Below are 19,057 nucleotides of genomic sequence, written 5' to 3' on the forward strand. Positions count from 1 at the left end.
TACTTTTGTTCATCTCTGTAGCCACAGAATGAAAATCACAAATTTTAGCTGACATAGACACCCATTCCATACATTGATAGGTACCAAGTCAACCTCTGTTTCTTTTGGATTATTTTATTGTTTTTCAGTCTCAGCTTTTCACTTTCCCCATTTCCCCATGAAATCTTCTCTGAACTGCAGTAAGGTTTTAATTAGCTTGTGTTAATTTTTCTTTTAAAATATGTATTTCCTAATTATGAAGTATGATTTTTTGATAAATTATTATAATTTATATATTCATATTAATCTATTATAATAATAAAAGTGTAATATGCAAATTAGACCAGACATCCTTCCAGATGACCTTCCGGACAATGCTGAGGCGGTGGGGGCAAGGCAGAGGCAGCCACTGCGGCGGTGGGGGCTGAGCCCCTTGCATGAATTTTGTGCATTGGGTGCTTGTATAACTATAAAACAGAAAATATAGAAACATATAGATTGAAAAAATAAAGATTATTCATAACCTAAAAACCAAGGAAAAATATATACTGTTTAATTTGTCATATTCCACATCTTCTAATGACTCTATTTGCCATAGTTGAAGTCATACTGTATCTGTTTTACACATCTGGCATATATTAGAAATTTTTTACTTATTATTTAAAAATATTTCTATAGATGATTTTAATGACATAGTATTCAATGATATAGAAGTATCATAATGTAATCATTCCTTTAATTTTGACCTTCAAGATGGCTCCAATTTTTTGAATACACATGAGCTATTCCCCAAAAGTGGAATTACTGGATCAAAGAGTACAAATATATCTAATGTTATTGCTACAAAAATTAGTTTTCTAAAAATCTTTGGTGACTTCTCTCACCAGCAGCTTGCATCTCCTGACTTGTCTTTATTGTTTCATAATAAATGATTTCCTGAGGTAGAATGTAAACCCTTTGAAAGTAAGCCCTAATCATCTTTTTCATCCCATTTCCCAGGTGGGGTACCTGGATAATTATAGGTGAAACATAGATAATTGACTTTTATTTGAACATTTATGGGAATTATCAGAAAAATATAATTAGCACATAAAAATTTTGATTTCACAAACATTATTGCTCATGACAAATAAAAACTTACTTAAAAGTGGAGTCAATTAGAAAAACATTGACAACAGATGATACTTGGGGTTAGCCAAAATCATGAAAGCAGTACATGATTAGTTTGATAGCATAGCCACAGCTCTCAGCCAGAATGTATTAATCACTTTCCTACAAAACAACCTTAACGTCAGCACTCTATAATAATATTTACCTCTGCAAATATTTTTATAAATACTTTCTAATTATCAGGAATGTAAGAGGAGAAAGAAAACTAACAAAATTTGAGAATCTATATGCCTTCCCATTTTACAATTGGCCTGCAGTAAACTATGTCACAATGAAACTATATATTTTAGAGGAGGATATTTCCAAAGAAAGATCTGTGATTCTAGTGACCCTTATTTTATGTCATATTTTTCATTGACTGAATTGAGGATTTATAGTTTATCTTCTTTAACCCAGAACCCCTTTCAGGCCCTACGATCCATGTATTAATTGGAATTCCAGATGATAAAGTAAATGCAAACACTTGACATAAAGGTAGCATTTCTCAAAATGTGGTCCATGAGCCACCTGCCTCCCAATCAGATGCTTGTTGAAAATGCAGATCCTGGTTCCACCCCAGAACTATTTAGGTGATTCTGATGCACAGTGAAGTCTAAGAACCACCGCTCACAGTAGGAAAGGATTAAAGTCTGAGGACTGAGGACCACCTGAAATAAACAGAATTCCTGGAGCCTGGGGAAATCTTTACAAAATAGTGACCAGAAATGATAATAATATCCCTGACCACCTATGATATCCAACACATCACAAACCTGGCAAACATTTCCATTCATGAATTCACTTAACAAGTAGTGATTCAGCCCCCACTTTGCACCAGTCATTGTTCTAGCAAACAAGACAGAATTACCAACTTAGTAAGGGATTTTTCTTTTTCTTCACAGAAATACATAAAAATAATGGGAATTAAGAGGAAAACAAAATCTGCTTGGAGGAAATTTGGTTAATTTAGCAAATTTCATAAGAACTACATGTCACCAATAAAATAAGAGGTTTTAATATTAGTAGCACAATAATCAATATAAAATGTATGTCTTACTCCTGGATGAGAATTCTCTGAGTTTAGAAACTTCCCTGGGTGAAGGGTGTTGGCATAAGTTAGCTTCATGCTCACATGACTAAGGTTCCAGGTGCTGTTTCATTGCCTGGGGTCATCTCTTCTGTTGCTTCACATGGTAAATATTCTAAGTGAGCTAAGTTTTAAAAAATAATGGTTCCATGTGGTTGCTCTTGAAGTACTTTTATTTCAGGTCCTAGGCTGAATTCAGGGCACTTTAGAGGTGAGTAAATGCCAACCCCCGTGCCTGAATAGAGGGCAAATTCAGTTTTAGAATGCAGGTCAGATTTCACTCTGGAAACCTTAGACTTTTTCTCCTGTTTAGGGACCTAAGACAAACGCTTGCAGGCTACAACTCTTCCAACTGCAGCCCGCAAGGCACGTGTGCATGCCTGTCCTGAGTAAATAACTGTAATTCACACGATGTAGTACATTTTAGCAGAAAGTGCATTATTCCAAATAGTTTCGTTTTCCAAGCGTGTTGGCCAGCGCCCTTTGCTGAAACAAAGGAACCAGCCACCTGCACTTCTGAGCACAAAGTCAGCACAAAGAACCAGTGTTCAGAAGCTGCTCCTACCTGACTGGTAAAGCCAGAGGGCAATATTTGCCCAAGTTCACGGCCAGGGCCTTGTCTTGAGCAAAGGAACTTGTGCGAACACTGCGTGCCCCCGCATGCCCTGCAGGTAGGCTTATGAAGAGAGAGCACCACTTCCCTGAAGTCCGAGGGACTCTTGTCTCTAATAAAGGATGAGGGAGCCAGCCCTCTCAGACACATTTTTGTCTGAGTCAGGATTCTAAAATAAGCCCAGGGCAAAACGTTTGAGGCATGTTTAGAACCATCATGTTAAGAATGAGAAAATTTTTCTATGTGGACACTGTTTTTAAAAATTTATTTTAAAATTATTATTATTTATGTTTGATGATCTAACTAAAACAACACAAAAATTTTTTAGGAGAAATTGGGTACCACATCTGTTACTATGTCACGAAAAGGCCAATGAAGTCCCCCCAGATGTGTGAAAAATGTCATATTTAAGCTTTCTTTATCAGATATTTTTCAATTAATATATATTGCCTACAGTCATTAAGCATATCGATATAATTGTTATTCCCAATAAAATTGATTCACTCTACATTTACCTATTTCATTACTTCAATCCATTAATAAACAATTAGATCATCTATCTGTCCAAGATACACTGAAAATATTTCAATACAAAGGTCTAATAAAATAAAAATATATTAATTTACAGAGTTTAATTTCTGGATATGTTAGCTACACTGATGAAAGATGTTTTTCCCCTTTAAAAATAGGTCAGGGTTTAATTTTCTTTATTTTATTCCCTAAAGAAATAATTACTGAGACCCTACAGTAAGCCAGATGTAAGCTGGGGTATGGAATTTTGAGTAAAAATGGACAAGGGCGATCTCAAGCTACAGATCTCCAACGTGAGCCTTCATCAGAATCACTCGGAGAGCTTATTAAACTAAAGATTGCTGGACCCAATTCCTAGAGTTTCTGATTCAGTAGGTCTAGGTTGGAGATGCATGTCTGACAAGTTCCCAGGTGGTAGCGAGCTGGTCTGGGAATCATACTTTGAGAACCACAGGTCTTCAGGGCTGATAACAAACTGAGGGTAAGTGTTCTAAAGGAAAGGAGCCCAGATTTAGGAGAGAATAAGGACCCAGGTTATGTAGGGGCAGTGCCAGAGATCTGAAGGAAGAAGGAACTAACAAGTTTAAGGGACTGAGGGGGAAGCATTCCTGACACTGGGAGTCAGCCCAAAATCTTTACGGCCAGAGGGAGCACCATTCCAGCAAGGGGACGGTACCCAGCGTGGCTGAGGTCCAGGTCACAGGGAAAACATCTTCTGAAAGGAGGCTAAAGAGAAGGAGAAACCAAGCAGGACTTTACCTATTTTGAGAAGTATTAGGGGGTTTTACCCCAAGAGCAATGGGAGAGAGTTAAGAATGTTAAACAAAATACATGATGAGATATGTTCTATATACTCTGCATAGAGTGCGGAGAATAGTTGGAGGGTGCTCACAAGAGAAACAAGGAGGTTGCTTAATCTATATTTTTCAAATGTAAGAAAATCTGTGGTCAAAGTCAGAAGAGGGAGGTAAGGAAAGCTCCTGATGTTAGCTCACGCGCACAAGGACGACCCTGGGGATCAGTGACCACCTGTTGTGTTTCAGACTCTCTTGTAACAATCCCCTAGTCCCAGAGGCTGTAAGGCATATCAGGAAAATAACTGAAAGACTTCATTAACAGAATAATAGCTATCATTTCCCCATCCCAACGGAGCAAGGGGCAGCAGACTGTGAAGCCAGGCAGCCATCCTGAACAAGCACAACCCCCCCCCCCCCCCCCCCCCGCTGTTCATTCACAAAGGGTGTTATTTTACAGCCAGCCTCCATCTGTTGCAATAATGACTGGTGTTGCGTGGCACAACTGTATTTACTTTTCAACTAGTTTTTTTTAAATCTATAAGGTATGTATTAGAAACACCTGAAATGAAAGTTTAGCTCATGGATAAAATGAGAAGCAAGATCCCAACAAAAGTTAGATCCCAACAAAAGTTAGATCCCATTCTCATTGCTCCATTCCCTCGTCTCTGTACCCAGCCCCACAGAAAATCCAATCAGCTCCACCTCCAAAATCCAACTGCTTCTCACCATCCAGTCCAAGCCACCATTATCTCTTTCCCAAACAACTGCAACAGCCTCGTAATTGGGCTCCCTGCGTCCACCTCCTGTCCCCCAGCCCATCCTCCTCCAGCAGCCAGAAGTTTCCTTACATAGATGTCACAGCATCTCTCTTGAAGTCTTGAAGGTTTCTATTGCAGAATCCTTACCATAAGGAGTCTCTGAGGCCCAACATGAGCTGGCCTGGAGGACCTAGGACTTCATCTTGAACCACTCTTCCCCTTTTCTCACCGTCCACCATGCCAAGCTCAACCCCACGTACGGGGTGGGGCACTGTGCCTCTTGCCTGGAACACTCTCCTTTCCATCACTGAGGGCCTCCTGCTGGCCCTCTCCAAAATGCCCTCTCAGTGCTCTGCATCACATGATCTCGTGTCATCATTCTCACAGGATGTATCCCTTTGTGGAATTAGCATATCTCTTATTTACTCTTCTTTTTTCTTCTGTATTCCTTCTGTATGGCAGGGGCCTCATTGATTGCAGTGCCCCCAGCATCTATCATTGTCTGTCACATAGTAATTCTTCAGTAAGTTTTGGATGGTTATGAATGAGTGTGTGTGTGTTGGGGGGGGGGGGGAGGGAGGAAGGTAGTTAACCTGCCTCAAAAACTGAATTGGGAACTTGGTATTTAGACTTCACATGTGTTACCCTTAAATATTGATTCATCTGCATCAGGGCTTCTCTCTACTTTCATGCACATACACATTTCCTGGGGATCTTCCTTAAAATACAGATTTCTAACAAGCTGTCTCCTAGGCGTTCTGACACTATTTGGACAGGAGTCGCTCTTAGATTCCATGATAAGGAGAATAATGGCCACTCAAAGATGCTTACGTTCTGATCCACTGAAGCTATGACTATTTTACATTACAAGGCAAAAGGGAGTTAAGACTGCAGATGGAATTAAGGTTGCTAATCAGCGGAGAGGAAAATAGAGGAATTATCCAGGTGGGACCAGTGTAATCATAAGGGCCCTTTTACACGGGAGGGGAGATATTTGAGAAGAGTCAGTGTCAGAGTTTTCCTGGTGAGAATGAGTCAATGGACGTTGCTGGCTTTGAACATGGAAAGGGGAGCCAGCAGCCAAGGAATGTGGGCAGGCCCTGGAAATGGGAGACAGCCACGAAACTATTCTCCCCCAGAACCTTCAGAAGAAACACAGCCCTGCTGACTGCTTGATTACAGCCTGTGAGACCTGCATTTTGACCTAAAGAACTGTAAATATATATATTTGCATTGTGTAAAGCCACCGAGGTTGTGGCAATCTGTAGCAGCAGCAATAGAAAACTAGAGCAAACCTTTTCCCAGGAATGTGTGAAGGAACAGTGTTCTCTTACCCCTTACTTCAGCAATAGAGGGTGGAGGAGCAGAAGTGTTAGTGGGCCAGTTGCATATAGCTATTTTAGAGTTAATTGGAATGGCCACCAATTTCAACCCGCAATCTGGCAACAGAAAGATTTCCTTTCCCCTAAAAGAATAACATCAGATTGATTCTTAGCACCCTAAGAGTAGATTTCAAAGTATGATCCCTAGCTTAGCAGCATCAGAATCACCCAGGAACATGTGAGAAATGCAAATGCTCAGGACCCATCCCAGACTTACTCAGAAACTAGGGGCATGCCACTCACAATCTGTTTCAACAAGCCCTTCAGGTGATTCTGATGCTAGCTCCAGTTTGAGAACCATTGATTAACAAAAGCACATGTACCACTGTGTTTCATGCTGTGCACACATGGAGATACACAGTTTGTTTTGGAGCTTTCACAATATATTTTGTTGGGCACTAATTGCATGGGATAACAGAAACCAAGGTCTGATATGGAAGCAGCTCATTGTAGCCACCAATTAGAATAATAACTCAACTCATAAATTAAAAAAAAAAATCTTTAGATGCTAGACCCTAAAGGGAAAGGGAATAGATAAGTGTTTTCCCCCATCTGAGGTTGTAGGAAAACATTCTAGAGCAGGGGTGGGCAAACTTTTTGACTCGAGGGCCACAATGGGTTCTTAAACTGGACCGGAGGGCCGGAACAAACGCATGGATGGAGTGTTTGTGTGAACTAATATAAATTCAAAGTAAGCATCATTACATAAAAGGGTACAGTCTTTTTTTTATTTTTATTCATTTCAAACAGGCCGGATCTGGCCCATGGGCCGTAGTTTGCCCACGGCTGTTCTAGAGTGTTAAAATATCAATTATTGATATTTACCCTTATAAAGGGATTCTCTTAAATATCAGATATTATATCTAATGCACATTCCTGTTTTCTTCAGGAAACTAGCACTTTAGCAAATGATACAATCCCCCTTTTTCTCTTTTTATCCCCTCTTCCATGTCTTATCTAGTGATATTGCTCTGTAGCTAAAGCTGCTCTCTTAAACAGTGGAGTTTGCACACATTTTAGGTGTTTTGTTTTGTATCTGCTGACTAGCCATTACATCAAGTTCCTTCTTAAAAAAAAAATATATATATATATATATATATATATATATCCCAGAGAGGCAGGGAGAAGGAGAGAGAGGAGAAAGAGATAGAAACATTACTGATGAGAGAGAATCATTGATTGGCTGCCTCCTGCACACCCCCTACTGGAGATCCAGCCCACAACCTGGCATGTGCCCTGACTGGGAATCATGTGACTTCCTGGTTCATAGGTTGACGCTCAACCACTGAGCCTCACTGGCCTGGCTCAAGTTTCTTCTCAATACTATGAAATTACTCCTTAATCTTTAATCGTTTTGCTCTTACCAGAGTTCTAGGAGTTGAGGAACTGAGAAAAGCTGACGTTTCTATCCACTAATGGCTGCAGGGCCATACTGAAAAGATGAATAGCCCAGAAAGTACGAATGTTACAAAATGGCTAAAAGCAGCTAGAGGCTGGTCATGTGATGGAAGCAAGATAGATCTGGTCATATTACCTTATTGATTAGATTTGGATTTCATGAAACTCCCAGATTCTTCTCTCTCCCCCTCTCCCAATTTTAAAATGATCAGCTGTCAGCACTGAAGAGGGAGTCAGGGCCTCAGGATAGCACTGCTTGGAAGAACAAAGCAAACAAATCACAGGTGCCCTCACCCCAAACAGCAGCAGAGTAAGGCTGCCTTGGCAAAGCTGCTAGAAATGTTCGGATCCCTTCCTTTTCCAAAGGACAGCCCCTTCAGAGGAAGGCAGGATGAGTTAGGTAACTTGGAGCTCCCTGTTAATGTAGGCTTTGCGTTTTTACTTCAGTCAAGATAGTCCTCCTCTTTCCAACTTCTCAGTTTTCACTCAGTAGAACCCGGTCCTCATTTGCAATGGAAATGTGAATGACCTACTTTGCTAACTGGGAAGGTCTTCATGCAAAGGTTGAAAGGTTTTCTTCCCTCATCATTTGAACCAGGAGATGAGGCCAAAGGCCAACTAGACCTGGGCTGGGGCCGCTTCCGGAAGAGGGGCTGCAGACATTTGCAGTGTTAATTCCAGGATTCGAGTGGACAGCAATGAGGGGTAAAGTGGGTTAAGAGAATTCTGCTCCTGCTTGCAGATGTCAGCAATATGGAATGATGATTTGTCTTGGCAAGTGGCTTAATGATAAGCCTGTACCTATTCTCTGTTCTCTTTTCTAGTGCCACCTTTCCCCAAACATGGAGGCATTTGCATTATGTTTTTATGGAAGTAAATTTATGAAAATATTATTAATGAATTGTGCACTTACTATATAGAGTTTGGGAGGTATACAGAACTACAGCACATAAAATAAAAAATCTGACCTTAATTCCAGCAAATAATCAATTTGTTACATTTTCATGTTTCACTCCTAGTTGTTTTGTAAAAACATACAGTAAGTTTAAATTGTTTTTTTGAACCTAACATGCAATTGTTCATGTCATTGCTAAAAGTTAACATTATGAACAAAATCAATAAGTGGGGGGGGGGACTTTTTAAAGGAAAATAACCTGTGTAGGAGAGCAATTTAGCGTTTTTATTCTGCCTCGGTTTTTCATATCTTTGCAGAGACTCTTACATGTCTGAGGTTCCTGCTGTTAAGGCAACACACACAGCGGAACTTTTCCTGGTGCTGCTGCCTCCTTGCAGTTCAGTGGCTGCCTGACTTGAAGCCTGAATATTCTTAGCAAGACTCCGAGAGGCAGAAGTAACACAAACTCAGAAAGCACAGCCATGGCCAGATGTGTCTTTGGTGGCTGCGCGGGCCGTATTTTTCTCTGAAGTTTATTTTGTGTCGTGTGGCAGTCTCTGAAGTTTGTGTTGAAATACAACATACACTAGTTCTGGCTTGCCTTCCGTGAATCCAAGCTGTAAGGGTCACTTAGAAAAGAATGGGACAGGGGTTTCTTTGTTTGTTTCTAGGAAAGGGATCCGATAGCCACTTAATTATGCCATGAATCACTAGTGAAACAAGAGAAAGAACTCTTATTCCAACTAGTATTTGGCATCCACTCTATCTATGCAGGGCATAACTCGCTTCTGCACGTCGCGCCGTCCAATGTCCATGCACATCACAGTTTTATAAAATGGTTTCCTCCGGGCAGCTAAGTAGCGTGATAAGATTGAGGAACTCATTTCTTGCTAAGTCTGTTATTCATGGCAAACGTCAGATTGTGGGTAATTCCCATCTACTGAGCAGCTGCAATCCACGCCACAAAGTGCAAAGTACACCTAAGTTTTACAGTTGATCCATCATGACTCATTAAAATTGAGCTGGGCGCCTTAAAGGAACAGGGACCCTGGGCTCTCCCCGGCATCCTTCCTCTACACCTGTCACTCCCTGATAAGTCTCTCCCTGGCTAGCACTCTTCCGGGAGCTGTAATGAATAATTCTGGGTGTCCATCCGCTTCTATCAGGATCCCCTCTCTGCACTGCCAGTGCGCGGTGCCTGCTCCTGTCCTGGGGGAGCCTATGATTCTGTGTTCATTTAGTTAGATGTCCAGCTTACATGGAAGTTTGCCATCCCTTAGTTTTGTAGAAAATACAATCCAGATGATATACTGTGTGATGTTTTCTAAAAGAACATCCAGATCTTAGAAAATCAATTTCTTATCTATCACTCATAAAATAGACAGGCTCTTTGAACCTTGCATCTACTTCCTGAGTTTCCTACGACTTCTATACACCAGAGATTTATAAACTGAGAAGATGGGATATGGAATCCATTGCTTATCACCCATTTTACAGCTTTGTTAGGGCCTGGACAGTGGCTAAGCATTCTGGTTTGGGCTGGATGAGTTCTTTGGGGGCTGAGAGGGAAGGGTGCTCTTTTGGGGGATCCATATATAACATTTAAGTGTACCCTAAAATCTATTACAATTACCATTGACAAGTTACAGCGTATCTTAAATCAGTGTCTCTTTTCCTGACTAGGGACTGCCTAGGTAACTCTTGGTGATTACCTTTGGATTTCCTAAACTGCATAACCCCTATACTTATTCTAGGTCTCTTTAATACTTTAATCATCCCATATATTTGGGGCATCTGATCACCTTTCCATGGAACTAGCCTTGCTCCTGTACCTCTACCCCAGTACTGTTGCAATGGTCCTACTCCTCTTGCTGCATCTTGTCCTGTCCTGAAATCTGTTTCCCATGAGTTCCCTAGTGGCCCTTAGCATCATCATGTCTCTTTCTTGCCAAAGACCTTCAGTAGCTGCCCATTGCCTGCAGGGTGAATTCTAAGCCTCTTAAAATAGTTCACGAGGTTCCTGTCTGCTTCTTCAGCTCATGGCTCACCACTCCCCATTTTCCATGTTATACTCTTAGAATCCCAACTCTTTGAGCTTTCTGCACAATGGCTACAGAAAGAGCTGCATGGCCTTGTTAATGTTTACTTTGCCTGGTAAGCTCATCACACTTTCCTGGTTCAATGCTCACCCTCCCATGTTCGTTGAAGATCTTCTGTTCCTCTAAGCTCTCACCCACCCTCGGAATATGACTGCGGCCTCATGATTGTGCTCACATAGTGAATGAATGAATGACCATTACTACAGGTCTTCTGATAGAGCACATAATTTGAATCAGTCAGCAGAGGATCAGTAACAATTCAGCTCTTTGTGCCCCGTTGTTTCATCAACTGTATAAACAAATCATCTTCAAAAGTTCCTCTGGTCAGGTACGTACAGTTAAAATGCGATGATTTTTTAATACTGTATTTGGAATGCACTCACCATTGTTATAGTTGTTCACCTAACTTCTGAATTTTCTTTGCTAAGTCCTTGCTTTATTGCACCATTAACTTACCTAATTTTATCTTAACATTTTACTGAGCTCAACTCTTCTCCCACACTCCAATATCCTTCAAAGTGCCATTAATAGTCAGCAAGATACTGCCTGTGGTGAAAAGATGTATGGAAGACTCCTGTGGTATTCAGTTACCCTGTGTTACACATGGCTGATAGGTTGGCCAGCTTTCTCTCGATAGAGTCAAATAATACCATATCATAATGGTACATATTTCAGGCTTTGTGGGCCATCTGGTTTCTCCCACAGGACTCAACTCTGCAGTTGTTGCAGGAAAGCAGCCACAGACAATCCAACTAATTAGTGTGGCTGTATTCCAATAAAACTTTATTTACAAAAAAAACAGATGGCCCAGGACTACTGTTTGCCAATTCCCTGGGTCATTTGTTTGCCAATCCCCTGAGTTATTTCTGTGGAGGAAGATTCAGTCAGATTTTGTTTGGGTACAGAAACACTTTCCAAATAGCTTGTTCCCAGAGAATAACCTTTCTAATTATACATAATCCTGAGGTAAATACTTTGGAGGATACTTGTACTTTACCTTATTGTGCAGTTTTAACAGAAATAGAAGCTGAGGGAATAAGGTTACGTAAAAATTCATTGCTTTAATAACAACTCTCACAGCTCAGCATATCAGGAGTTGCATCCAGCATGAACCAGAAATGTCTGTTTGCTGTCCTGACACTCAGTAATGAGAGCTGGAAAAGTGTTTGTGATCTTCACCAGGACTGCAATTTTTAGGAAATATCTCACAGCAATGACTCCAAGGGAGCAAAATCAGTGTGCTCAGTGCTACTTAGAACAGAAATATTTATGAACACTAAAATTCTAAAGTAACCCAGTTGGGAAATAGAATGATATAGCATACAGGCATTCTGGAGAAATTTTTCTTTTTTCAATATTGAAATGGAAATTTTCTTTTTAAATATGTTTTTTATTGTTGATAGTATTACAGATATCTCCTATTTCCACCATCCCCCCCTTACCCCTTTCTCCCAGCCCCTACCCATCCCCCAGGTCTTCACTACCCTATTGCCCTTGTCCTTGGGCTATGCATATAAGTATATAAGTTCTTTGGTTTATCTCTTCTCATTCCCCCAACCCCACATCGAGTATGTCAGTCTGTTCCACGCCTCCATGCTTCAGGTCTTATTTTGTTGGTCAATTCATTTTGTTCATTAGATTCCACAAATCAGTGAGATCATGCGATATTTGTCTTCCTTGGATTGTTCCAGGTCCATTCATTCTGTCTCAAAGGATAAGAGATTCCTCTTTTTTACAGCTGCATAGTATTCCATAGTGTAAACGTTCCACACTTTCTTATCCATTCATCTTCTGATGGGTACTTGGGCTGTTTCCAAATCTTAGCTATTGTAAATAACACTGCTATGAGCATAGGGGTGCATATTCTGTAGAAATGTTTTATGTGGTGATTGTGCAGGGTGTATTGATTCTTGGAAATGGGCACATGAAAAATGACAGAGAAAAGCCAAATGGAAAAAGAATGTTTACGTGATCTCAAACATGTAAAAATTAATATACATGAATTCTGTTGTTCAATATTCAGTATTTATTGAATAAGAACCTACTATGAGCAAGTCTCTGTTGTAAACACTAAGCAGACAGCAATGAATAAGACCAAAATTTCTGCCATCATGGAGCCAAAATTCTTATGGGAGAGAGATACGTTGAGGATCAAAGGGATATTAATTATTGATATATTTGGAAATGTAATATCATGAGATTTCTCCCCTATAAAATTGCTTATATTTTTAAAATCCTTTTCTCCTTTCTTTGGAATGTCTTGTTTTCTTAGGAATAAAAATTTCTCTGATCACTTCATTCAACCAGCATTTTCTAAGCTCTTACTATGTGCCTGGCCCTCTTCCAGGCCTGTGTGAACAAAACATACAGGCTTGCTCATTCTCAGGGATCTATATAGTCTAGTAGGGGAGACAGAATATAGGACAATATTATACAAATATATATTCTTATAATATATGGGTATGTATTATAATATATAAGAATATATAATTATATATTATAAGAATGTAAGTAAAATGTATACAAGTTTCGATGGTGACTAAGGGACAGAAGCAAGGAGGAAAGCAGGATACGGATGTGAGACGGCAAATTTCTAGATTAGATAGTCAAGAAGGACTTCCTGAAAGGATGACTTTTGAGTAAATTATTTTTTTAAATGAGCATGCTAACATTATGATGGTGCCAGGGGTGGGGTGGGGGGGGCAGGAAGAGTGTTCTGGCCGAGGGATCAGCAAGTACAACAGCCCTGAGGTGAGAATGTGCCTAGAGTGCTGCAGTCAGTGACTGGGGTGTAGTGAGTGAAGGCGAGAGAGGTAGGAAATGAGACTGAAGGTGTAACAACAGACCAGATCACATCTGGCCTTGGCAGTCATTGGAAGGATATTGGCATTTTTCCTAATAATTAGAGGTTTTTGAACAAAAGAGAGAGATGATCAAGAGTGCATTAAAGTGCCTCCTGCTGTTGAGAATTGACAACAGACACAGGGAGGCTTTAAAGCCTCCATTGCAATAATCCAGATGAGAGACGATAGCTTGGACCAATGGAGTAGGTGAGATAAGCGTCTTGAGCGGTGGGCAGCACAGAGTACAGATGGAGGTGTGGCAGGATACAGTGTTCCCCCTGGCACAGCCCACCTGCCACAAAGAGGCAGAAACTCGGGAGCAGAGGCCCTTCCTGAACCATTGCTCTGTCCCCAGTGAGAAGCACAGTGTCAGGCACATTCTAGGTGGTTAAATGTTGCAAAACAAAAAAGGAATGTAAAACCAAATGTTTATTTCATGGCTGCCTTCTGCTGTAGAACACTCTCCTCACCACTTTTGGCCAGAGTCATTTCCTTTCTTTGGTTATTTATTTATGAATTAGCACCTTTAATGTTTATTTGTGTCCTAAGAAGCCTTCCGTTTTCAATGACCTACATTAATTTAAAATGACCGATGAGTAAAGATTCCATTGAACCATTTCTATCCATCTCATACCTTCATGACCTGGAAGTACCATTATTATTTTTCACCATTAAAAAGCCTAAGACTGATTGTAACTGAATGTATTTTTTTTTTTTTTAGGGAGCAACTTAATTCTTTATTGAAGAACTATAACATTTTTTATGCAAATCAGGAAAATCTGCATATTTCATATGGACAGGTAAGTCCATGAAAAAATGAAATACAGTTGATTCACAGGAAAAAAATTCCATAAAGGTCCAGAGGAGCTGGGATGATTTGGTTCATAAGCCAGTAGCACAAATGGTCTGAGAAACAGGTTCATCTTTAAGTTGATCATAATTTTTTAAGTATATCACAAAAATCCAAGTCCTGGGACATCAGTAACTTACTTGGCATTTTGGGGGGAAAGGAAAGCATTTAAAATAACTTTAATGACATATTTGCTTTCAGCAATTCTACTAGAAATCTATCCTAATACATTCTTACAAATGCACCAGGATGTATACAGAAAGCTGTTCACAGTGATATCATTTGTAATGGAAAAAATTGGAAGGTATCTTAAGTCTCTATCAATGGAGAGTTATTCAATAAATCATAACTATATGGCATATCTGTAACATAGTCTGATTTGGTTGTTAAAATGCATGAACATTAAAGTACATGTAAACCGGGTCATAATAGTACATTTTCAAATGTTAAAGAAACAATTCAGGAAAGTCTTGAAGCTAGAAAACATTTTCAGGGGTGCAACTTAAAGGCTACTGTACACACTGACTTTAAATCTTCTTCCTTCCTTCCTTCCTTCCTTCCTTCCTTCCTTCCTTCCTTCCTTCCTTTCTCTCTCTCTCTCTCTCTCTTCTTTCTTTCTTTCTTTCTTCCTTTCTTTCTTTCTTTCTTTCTTTCTTTCTTTCTTTCTTTCTTTCTTTCTTTCTTTCTTTCTTTCTTTCTTTCTTTCTTTCTTTCTTTCCCCCTTCTCCTTCCTCCCTTTCAGTTGAATGCCTCATTCTCCACAGTCTTGTATTCTAATGCTGCTCGCTTCCCATTTTTATAGTACCTTCCTGGTCCCAGGGAATATTATAATTTTCTAATATTCTGGTTGAAATATTCAAATATGGTGGTCGAACACTGACTTTAGGTCACCATGATCTGGCTTAAATCTGCATTTGGGACAGAGGATATTTACAAAGCACTCTGATGTTTACTAGTCAGTTTATATAATTTACTTCAATTGGATATTTCAATTAACTTCTCAAATGTAATGATATACAGAAAAACAACAGATCCCTTTAAAAAGAAATGGACCAAATTTAAAATAATTTCAATGACTGAGAGATCTCTTGTTGGGGTCCAGCCCCAGTAGGTCCAGGGGTTCCCAAAGGTGTGGACGGAGTCAGCAAAGAAGGAAGGACATGGAGACAGCGTTCAGTTGATCAGCATAGCCAGGTTCTGTCTTTATTCTCCTGTTACATCTGTATTTATACCAGTTGATTTTAATCCTATCCATTCTATTCCAAAGGTAGGGCATTTGTTATCTCCATTCCAAGGTCACTCCTCTATTGTTCTGGTAAGCTACAAGGAAGTAACTGAAGGAGATTATCCTAAGTAAAGATTATGTAGCTTAAGTGTGATTGTTCATAGTTAAAGTGATTAACTACCCGCCTGGCACTTAATTAAGGGGTTTTACTGATTCCCTTCCTTAGTCTGTTAATCCCTAACTCCAGGGAAAAAATCTCCACCTGGGGAAACAACCTTTCCTGGAGAGGTGACCTTGGTTAAAACACATAGTGCTAAGAAGGGGAGCAAACATATTAAGAACATTATGCCGTATACCCCAGGTCCCTTGAAACATATGCTGTGCAGATGTTTCTTCCCTGCAGCGACTGTGTCAAGCAGCAAGGATGGACCAGCTTCTGGCAATCTCTAATATCTATAATTATAAAAATATATCTGTGAGATCTCTAATATCTTCTATAATTATAAAAATATAAAATTTAGGAAAAGTTAAACACTTTAAGAAAATGATGATTTACATTTTAATTCAATAGTTCCCACAGAATTCATGATGTTTAGAGATTTGTTTTGTGCTTTCCTCATGCTGCTTAAGTTCTAGTAGGCAGACAAGAAACAGGAGTAAAATGTATGGTATGTCAGATGGTAATAATGGCTGTGGAGAACATCAAAGTGGGAAGCAGGCTCCAGAATCTAAGTGGGGTGGGGAGTAGAAGTAAAGATATTTACTTATTTAGTGGGGAGGAGAAGAATTTAACCATAGGCTCTGAATGACGTGAGGGAGCAAACTGCAGAATCATAGAATTCAGAAAGCGTTTTACCATACTGTGCCCTCTGATGGGCATGTCATCATCATTGTGACTTACTTCACTGGTTATAGCTGTTTTCAAAAATAAAAGAATTTTTCCTTCCTTTGTTCAATATTCCCAACTTAAAAAAATCTTCCAATGCTAAAATAGAATTATTTTGAAGATAAATTGAAAAGCCTAACAATCCCAGTTAGAAATTTATTTATTAAGATGTTTTACATTCTTAATTTCTACATCTTCAGTTGAAACATTTACTGCCTATAAATAATACAAAAACAATGTTTGAGATGATTGGTTTCTTCTCTAGACTGAAGATGGTAAACTAATTGTTGAAGGAATGTTGGACATTTTCTGGGGAGTAAAACGGCCTATACAGCTGAAAATACAAGATGAGAAGCAAATCCCTTCTTTTACTGTGAAATCACCAGATGTCTTTTCCAAAATGTAAGCTATCATTTATGTTTTTAACTCTTTAAATAACCTTCATGTTTATCTTTATTGTATGCACTCTTACAGAAGGGAGCTCTTCTAAATGCTTACAGTCTCACTGAATCCCTTAGCAACTCTATGAAGTAGGTGTTCAGAAACCAGAGCTCTGAGTTCAGTAATTATGCAAGATTTCTAATTACTATGTTAATAGTTTGGAATTACTATCCAAAGCATGTAGCGGAACTGGACTGAACCTCACGTCTACAGGCTGGAGAGCCGTGCTCTTGATCTCCCTGCTGTATTGCATCTCTCCTTGAAGGCTGCATGCCTTCATTGAAAAAAAATAAAATGTATAGATATGTATAGGCAATATTTCATTAGCCCTCGCCTGCTCTCTCTCTCTCTCTCTCTCTCTCTCTCTCTCTCTCTCTCTCTCTCTCAAAGATACAAATTTAAATTTCTCTTGAAACAAAGGGCTCTTTGTGCTTTCTGGAAAGGAGATTTAATTATGCTCCACCTGATTGTCCTGATCCTGTTCAACAAGGCACAGCAAGTGTATCTGAAGCTCAGTAAATGCACAAAACAGTTCTCTGGGTGGGTTTATGCAACCATACCTTGAATAAATAAGTTGGGCTGGTTTTTTCATTACCTTTCATTATTTTTAGAAAAGCAAATAAATATTCTCAAAAGGAATCATATGTATATGTTTTTCTGTATTCTTCCTCCCACTGGCCCTTCCTACATTCCTTTTTTTAATTTTAATTTTTATTAAAGCATAATTGGTATACAATATTATATTAGTTTTAAACATACAACATAGTGATTCAACATTTATGCATCTTATTGTGTAAACACTACACTAGTCTAGTATCCATCTGTCACTGTGCAAGCTTATAACACTATTATTGACTACACTTCCCTTTCTCGTTTTCACCCATTCCTCTGCCTTCCTCCCCTCTGACAATCATTAATTTGTTCTTTGTTTCTGAGTCTGTTTTTCTTTTGTTGGTTCATTTGTTTTGCTTTTATAAATTCCACATGTAAGTGAAATCATACAACATTTGCCTTTACCTGTCTGATTTATTTCACCCAGCATAATACCCTCGAGGTTCATTCATGTTGTCTCAAAATACAGGATTTCATTCCCTTTTTTTATTACTAAGCAGTGTTGCAGTGTGTGTGTGTGTGTGTGTGTGTGTGTGTGTGTGTGTGTGTGTCCTTTATTTAATTATCTATTGATGGGTACCTAGTTACTTCCATGTCTTGGCTGCTGTAAATAATGCTGCAGCAAACATAAGTGTGCAAATATCTTTCCAAATTAGTGTCTTTGTTTTCTTTAAATAAATACCCAGAAGTGGAATTGCTGGGTTGTATGGTAACCATAAAACTCTTAAAAGAAAACATAGGTGGTACACTATTTGATATAATTCTGAGTAATATCATTTCGGATATAACCCCTAGAACAAGGGAAACAAAAGCAAAAATAAACAAATGGGACTTCACCAAACTAAAATGCTTCTGCACGGTGAAGGAAACCATCAATAAAATGAAAATACAACTAAAAGGATGGGAGAATATACTTGCAAATAATATATCTGGCAGTAATTGCTATCCAAAACATATAAAAAACTCATCCAACTCAATAACAAAAGAATGAACAATTCAATCAAAACATGGGCAGAGGACATAAAAAGACATTTCTCCAAAGAAAACAGACAAATGGCCAAGAGACATATGAAAAGATATTCAACAGCACTAATCATCAGTGAGGAACTACTTCACACCGCTATCAAAAAGTCAACAAGTGACTTTTAACCAGCAATGGTGAGGATGTGGAGAAAAGGGAGCCCTTGTGCAGCCATTATGGAAACTTCATGGAGAGTCCTCAAAAAAAACCGGAAAATAGATCTTCTATCATCCAACCTCCCTTCTTCTTTAGTCCTTGAAGCTGCAACTCATCTCCCTTTTGTGTGTGCGTGAAGATACTAAACCTTCACCTCACTCATCCTCCCATCTATAGGTGGATGGGCGGAGTTCTGGCAGAGCAGAGGAGAGGATGGAGAGAGAGCTGCCAGGACCATTTCCCCAATCTGGTCTTTGACCACAATCAAGAAAAAACAGCTTACACCATGAGGGAAGCTCCACTTTTCCTTTGAAGAAAACACTGAAACCCCACTA

At 39.3% G+C, this 19,057-nt stretch overlaps 1 protein-coding gene across 3 annotated transcripts in view; it reads left to right on the forward strand.

Annotated features, from left to right (window-relative positions):
* The window catches only part of RASSF6 (Ras association domain family member 6), a 55,568-nt gene that overhangs the window by 13,468 nt on the left and 23,043 nt on the right, over nt 1-19,057 (forward strand). For all 3 annotated transcript variants that reach the window (XM_059668806.1, XM_059668825.1, XM_059668816.1), the window contains exons 3-4: nt 14,253-14,331; nt 16,758-16,894. In XM_059668806.1, the coding sequence (XP_059524789.1) occupies nt 14,253-14,331; nt 16,758-16,894 (216 nt within the window). The remainder of the gene's footprint in view (nt 1-14,252; nt 14,332-16,757; nt 16,895-19,057) is intronic.

The sequence above is a fragment of the Myotis daubentonii genome, chromosome 1, assembly GCF_963259705.1.
Source record: "Myotis daubentonii chromosome 1, mMyoDau2.1, whole genome shotgun sequence".
Lineage (NCBI taxonomy): Eukaryota > Metazoa > Chordata > Mammalia > Chiroptera > Vespertilionidae > Myotis > Myotis daubentonii.